We start from the raw sequence: 7,014 nt of genomic DNA, 5'->3' as shown, positions 1-7,014 counted from the left end.
TATGAGCTCTTTAAGATAAGATGGAGCCTGACCATGAAGAGCTTTGTAGGTGAGAAGAAGGATTTTAAATTCTATTCTTAATTTTACAGGAAGCCAATGCAGAGAAACTAAAACAGGAGAAATGTGATCTCTTTTCCTGGTTCCTGTCAGAACACGTGCCGCAGCTTTCTGGATCAGCTGAAGAGTCCTTATGGACTTTTCCGAGCAGCCTGATAACAAAGAATTGCAGTCTAGTGGTAGGCTACGCCATAATACTAACCCAAAGTCTTTGTATTCTAACTAAAACTGTGTGTCTTGCTAAGACTTAGCTCATGAACTAGCTTTAAGCATTTTAATCATTATCTATCAAGGGCCGTAGGTCGTAGCTATAAATGCTATGAATATACATATGTATATATATATATACATATGTATATTCATAGCATTTATAGCTACTGCTTATTTCTTATGTACTTTTACTTATTTTGTTTTTTCAGTGACTTAACAGTGTTTGGGCTTTATGGTCCTGTCTTGTCTCACGTTTTCTTTGTGTGTTTTTTTGGGTCTGGTCTTTTATGTGTTCTGTTTCCTGTTTTATTTTGAAGTTTATTCTCTGTCTCATTTTGTATTTAGTTTACTTCCTGTGCTTTCTCGCCTCCATGATTACCTGATGTTTTCCCCCTGTTTCCCAGCCCTCTTGTCACCTGCTTCTTGTTTCCTTGTTAACCTCTGTTTTAGTCTGTGTGCTTTCTTTGTCCAGTGTCCTATATCCTTGTTCCTGTTAGCGTCTCATGTTGTCCTGCTTGTTTTCCCGCCAGATGTCTTACCCGCCATTGCCCTCCCCGTGAGTTTTCCTCCCTGTGGGTTTTCTTCCCTGTGAGTTTTTCCTTACTGTGAGTTTTGCCAGTCCCTGTGCTCCGTTTTTTGTTTTTCCTTGCCCCTCCACTTTTTGATTTTTGCTTGGACTCTTTTTGTTTAATAAATCACTACCTGCCTGTTGTGCTCTGCTTTTGGGACCAGTCTTCACCGGGAGTTGACACCGACCAATCCTCACCGGGAGTCGGCGCGGACAAGTCCTCCCCAGGAGTCGGCGCGGACCAGGCCGGCACGTGGCGTGCTGCTCCTTTGACTCGGAGCCACCATGCAGCTGATCTGACCTTGGCCCTTCTGATAACTGCTCCACGTCCATCACACTCAACACTAGTGTACCACAGGGCTGTGTGCTAAGCCCGTTTCTCTACTCCCTCTTCACCTCCAACAGCAAGCCTGTGTGCGAATCTAATTCCATCATCAAGTTTGCGGACAACATTGATTGGTCTTGTGATTGGTCTCATCAGCAACAACGATGAGACTGCCTATAAGGAGGAGATCAAGCACCTGGCCACATGGTGCACTGAAAATAACCAGCTCCTGAACACCACCAAAACCAAGGAGCTCATCGTGGACTTCAGAAAAGAGTAAAGAGGCAAGCACGACACCATCCACATCAATGGAATGGCTGTTGAGCATGTCTCCAGTTTCAAGTTTCTGGGGATCCACATCTCGGCAGACATGACGTGGTCAACCAACACCTTCTGCCTGGTCAAGAAGGCTCATTTGCGGCTTTTCTTCCTGAGGACACTGAGGAAGAATCAGCTTTCCTCGACTATCCTGGTGAACTTCTATCGCTGTGCAATGGAAAGCATCCTGACCAACTGTGCAACAGTGTGGTATGGGAGCTGTTCTGTGGCAGAGCGCAAGGCACTGCAGCGGGTGGTGAAAACCACCCAGCGCATCACTGGGACGCCACTACTCGCCATCAAGCACATCCAGAGGAAACACTGTCTGCATCGAGCTCGCAGCCTCCTTAAGGACTCCTCTCACCCCGCCCGAAGACTGTCTTTTCTCCTGCCCTCCGGTAGGCGTTTCAGGTGCCTCTGGACCAGGACCAGCAGACTAAAGAACAGTTTTTTCCTCAGAGCTCTGTCTTTATTGAACTCTAATCCTCACTGATCCCACTCCCCTCATTTACTGACAGACTCGCCTCTCCCTCCTCACACCTGCCTCCATTTTGTTATCTGCAACACTATAATGTTCACCTGCACTGTTTATATCTGCATCTTGCACTACTTACCTTGACTGGTATTTCTGACTGTTTATTTACGGTACCAAAGTGTTTACATATACATCTGCAATACTGTACATTAACTGTAAAATGCAATTACTTTCCACTGCACTTTAATGTGGATAGCTTCTGCCAAACTTTGTTTGTACTACATTTAAATCCATTGTTATACTGCTCATTTTAACTTAACTTATTATATGTATCTATCTGTAAAAAGTCTGTTTATAGTGATACCCATCTGTATGTATATTCATAGTACATATTCACCTGTAAATCTTGTTCACAATACTTGTTATCTATATTATATACATAGGACAAATCTATCTGTAAGATTTTGTTAATAATAATATTCATTTCTATATTTATTCAGTACATATCCATCCTGCACTTCTGAAACTATTGGATCCTGCACTCACTGCTATTGCACTTCTGGTTAGACCCAAACTGCATTTCGTTGCCTTGTACGTGTACCTGTTTAATGACAAAGTTGAATTTAATCAATGACAAGTGTATAATTTAAAAATGCACTCAAAGTATTTGACTGATTGGTCAAGATTTTTGAATTCAGTGCTGGTGGGGTCAGAAAGGGCAAGTGAAAAATATACTGCTGTCATGTTTACTGGGAGGTTCTTGTTTAGGGGCCAAAGTGGTTGGTGCTACAGTTGTAGGTATGGCTGTTGATGGTGTGGCAGTGGGTTTAGCTGTTGTTTGTGCGGCAGTTGTACGTCCTGCTGTCGTAAGGGCTGCTGTTGTAGGTGATGCTTTTCTTGATACTGTTGTCGTAGGTGCGGCTGTTGTAGGTACATCAATTGTTGGTGCTTCGGTTGTAGGTGCTGCCATTGTTGGTGCAGCTGTTGTAGGTGCTTCTGTCATAGGTGCAGCAGCTGTAGGTTGCTGCACCTACGATTATGGAGACTAAACAACTTCACTCAACCTGTTGCAATACGCGTACCTAACTCATTTCCGTTTCCGGTGCTTGTGTGTTGGTAGCGTATTGCTGCTCACTAAATACAGTTCAATTTCTTATATTTGCTGTTACAGCGGCTAACTGTCCAATAAACACTTATTCTTATAGTAGTTCTGCCTAAGCACTCACAGTTCTTTACATTTGCAGTGACTTTCGTTAAATAACCTTTTTCAACGCTAGCTTCGCTGTTAGTGACTTAAGCTTAGCAGTTAGCCTAAGGTGACCAGATCTCTCAGACAAAATCCGGGGACATTTTCAGCTCAGAAGCGTATATACTACGTGAGCCCCCCCTAAAGGTCTGATCCTAGAATCACCCCTGCTTCTACTTCATACTTGTAGTCAACTACACCTCAGAGGGGAATTTTGTAATGTTTACTGAACTACATTTATCCGCCAGCTTTTGCTTTATTGCTTTAGGCTTGTTTCTGCAACAGCTCATTGAGTATCGGATGCAAGTAGTAATATTAAACGAGATCTCTGCAGTCGGCAGCAGAGAAACAGCTACACTGTAAGTTAATCGGATAATTGTCCAGCTTGTATTTAAGTTAATAAAAGAGCTTGTTTTGCTACTGACAGACTCAGATTGATAACATTATGGAAAGGATTTCTAAGGAGGTTGACCTTTCTGTTAAAGATTAAGATCCTTTTTTTAAACATAAAATTCTGCAAAGTCTGAAAATTGCGTTCGCTAAACCCACCAGACTTATGTAAATAATCACTGCTCTGGCTTTCTTGAGCCTGCTGGTGTAGGGTGTCCGACTATCGGCTCCGTTTTCTTTCTTTTGTTCCAATTTTGGGTCTGTCAGTCACAGTGAAAACCGGGGACATTTCCGGTGGACAGATCCTGGGACAAGTCACCAAAACCGGGGACGTCTGGTCACCCTAAGTTAGTCACATCTGGTGGTTAAGTGACTGGAACTTGAGATAAGTGTTGTGCATTAATGGGTGGGCACAGGCCCTAATGAGAACAGCTCTAGGTCTACTTTAGCTTAGCTGTTAGCGACTTTAGCTTAGCAGTTAGCCATGTCGTCTCCTTCTCCCTCACTTACTTTCTCATGCTCGATGTGTGAGATGTTACGTTACTCCTCTGCATCCTTTTTATGGTATGTGTAACAAGTGTAGTTTATTTATAGACATGGAGGCGAGGCTTAGTGAGTTAGAAGTCCGGATCTGCACCATGATAGATCAGTCATTAGTTACTGTAGCTAACCACCCCCTTGTAGTCGGTGCGGGCCGGCCTGAGCCTGAGTTAACCTCTGATAGTTGTCCCCCGGCAACTCGTGAGCAGCCAGGAAAGCATGGCTGGGTGACTGTTCGAAGCAGAAATAAGCGTAAGCTTTCAAAGCCCACGGACCACCACAAGCCAGTTCACGTTTCTAACAGAGTTTCCTCACTCAGAGACACTCTGACAAACTCTGATTCTCTCTGATTATTGGCAGCTCCAGTCAGTTTACTGTTAACAAACAATTAAATTATAAGAAATAATGTTCACTAATTGTAAATTAACAGTTTATTAATTAGCATTTAACTGTTAGGAAACAGTCAGTTTACTGTTAACAAACAATTAAATTATAATTAATAATTATTGCTAATTATTAGAAGTGCTTTGTTAAGGGTTACTAGTTGGTTTGAAAACCGTCTATAAACAGTGTCTAGATGGTTATTATAAAGATGCAACAGATGACGATAATACTTGTTAAATAGTTAATACTTTGGATAACGTCAATAAGAATTATTGGAATGCCTATTAAAAAGTTGCAACTGGTGGGTGGTTTATAATAATTAGTTAATTATAAATAAGTGTATAAAGCATCAAGTTACTTTATTTGGTACACTTAAATCTTTTATTAGTTGTCCATAAAACAGTGATTATTTTTGCACTGATAACATAGTCTGATCAGTAAATTGATCACTTGACAATGTACCGGGCGGCTGTGGCCCTGCACTCCCATGTCAAAGTGTCCTTGGGCAAGACACTGAAACCCGAGTTGCCTCCATTGCTGCGCATTGGAGTGTGAATGTGTGTGAGTGTTTATCTAATGAGCAGGTGGCACCTTGTACGGCAGCCTCTGCCACAGTGTATGAATGTGTATTATTGGTGAATGTATCCTGTATGATGTAAAAGCGCTTTGAGTAGTTGTTAAGACTAGAAAAGCGTTATATAAATACAGCACATTTACATTTACCGCAGATGAACACGGGTAGACAAGAACAAAGGGATTACTAAAAAAAAGTTATTACAAGAAATTAGCATACAAAATACATAATCTACTATATACTGGGGTAGGGGTACTTTAGAGACCACAATAACAATAAAAGACACAAAGCGATTAACATCACAAGCTCCAGAAACTTGACATAATTTATTTCTATTTATATTGCTTAGCTATATCGTGGAGCAGGCGTCCTACTCGACCATTATGGTGTTTTTTACCCAAACATTCATTCCACTCGATCACAATGAAATGGTCTCTGAGCAGATCCTCCGTGCGATTCCCTTAGAGTCTACCAATTGTCTCCTTGTAGCTCCTCCAGGCCCTCTCAATGTGTTGAGTGTGGCAGCCCGTTTCAGCATTGACATATGCCACACATTGCCAACTAATATTTACTGTAATTATTTGACCACTGAAACACAGAATGCTGACAATTGATTAAAAAGAGTTAGATTAATCTGAGTTAGATTAAAAATTAGACGTATTGTCCATCCACTGTCTAAAACAACAATTAACATGTTCTTCGCCATTTGCCACTAACTTGCACTTTCGCAAGCTATTGTGAAAAGGTATTACCATCTGCACTAAAAAGTAGCTTACATTAATGGAACCCAGAAGGTGTGTTTAATTTATCCAATGCATTTAAAAAGTGCCAGTATCTCTTTGGATGCGACCATTCACTGTGATTTTCAAAGAGATGTCACTTGCCTTTAGAATATTCCAGCAATAAAATTATGTATATTGACTTTCTGTATCCTTTAGCCTACCACTGGTTTTAGTGTAATATATTACCTAAATTACAGGCACTTTGATTATTTGGATTTATTTATTTATTTGGATTATTCTTGAACTTAAATTTGATTTCCATACCTGTACACAAATTACATCCAGCTGAAAAGGGATATCTTGGATTTGCTAAATATTGACTGGTGTCGGATAGATTTTCTGACAACGGCTCTATGTCTGGTCCTCTGTTGACATACCCTATGGAACAAGGCACAACTTGAGATCCAATGGAATTCAAAGATACCCCATAATAGTTATGATATCTGTTTAAATTGTTTTGCTTCAATGCAAGAACCTTTTTTTAAGAATAAAAAATGTTTGAGTAAGAGACTTGAGATTGAACAAATGGCAAACATTTGTATTGTCATTCTTTTATTCAGTCTTTTATCGGTGCTTCCTAAAGCATGGACTGGAACCTTTGGGGTACTTCAGGGGTAACAAGTAAAATGAAGAATGCTTTTACTACTATTATACTCACCTAAATGCTACCACTGAAGTCTAGAGTTATGTTAGCTACACAGTCTTGTAACGTTATCTTTGCTATTTTTCCATTTACAACATTTTAGCGCTAAATGAAATGTCTTATGGCCACTATTCATCTTGTAGTTGGTTGACTTGGTTCCAGGCTTAAAACTATGTAGGCTACGGATTTACTGAAACCTTAATGGAGTAAATTAAATAGGGAAAATCACTTAGAAAAGTGTCCGGTCACTCTAAAAGCATCAGTAAATAAATTTAATAGATACCTAAGTAAACTGTAAGACAAATACTAAATATACTGTTAGATAAATGCTAAATACACAGTAAAAAAAGAAGAAAACTAGGCCTATAAGCTACAGTAACAACAAAAAAATCTTAAGTAATATCAGACCTTTAGGCCATGTATGCCCATATTATTTAGGCCCACCTACCATTCATAGAGGTCTCCACGACTGCAGTGCTTCATCTTCTTTTTGTGGTGGCAA

General features: G+C 40.4%; 1 protein-coding gene across 2 annotated transcripts in view; it reads right to left on the bottom strand.

Moving 5' to 3' along the window:
* Positions 1-7,014, bottom strand: part of LOC117934599 — a 71,142-nt gene that overhangs the window by 28,529 nt on the left and 35,599 nt on the right. The window contains exon 1 of one of the 2 annotated variants that reach the window (XM_034856376.1): positions 2,640-2,735. The exons of the other annotated variant lie outside the window; for it this stretch is intronic. Coding sequence (XP_034712267.1) covers positions 2,640-2,697 — 58 coding nt within the window. The 5' untranslated portion in view covers positions 2,698-2,735. Of the gene's footprint in view, positions 1-2,639; positions 2,736-7,014 lie in introns of those variants that run through there. 2 annotated transcript variants of the gene reach the window in all.

The sequence above is a fragment of the Etheostoma cragini genome, chromosome 19 (genome assembly GCF_013103735.1).
Source record: "Etheostoma cragini isolate CJK2018 chromosome 19, CSU_Ecrag_1.0, whole genome shotgun sequence".
In the NCBI taxonomy this organism is placed as follows: Eukaryota; Metazoa; Chordata; class Actinopteri; order Perciformes; family Percidae; genus Etheostoma; species Etheostoma cragini.
Note: the sequence above shows the minus strand (reverse complement) of the source record. Positions and strands in the feature narration are given on the sequence as shown.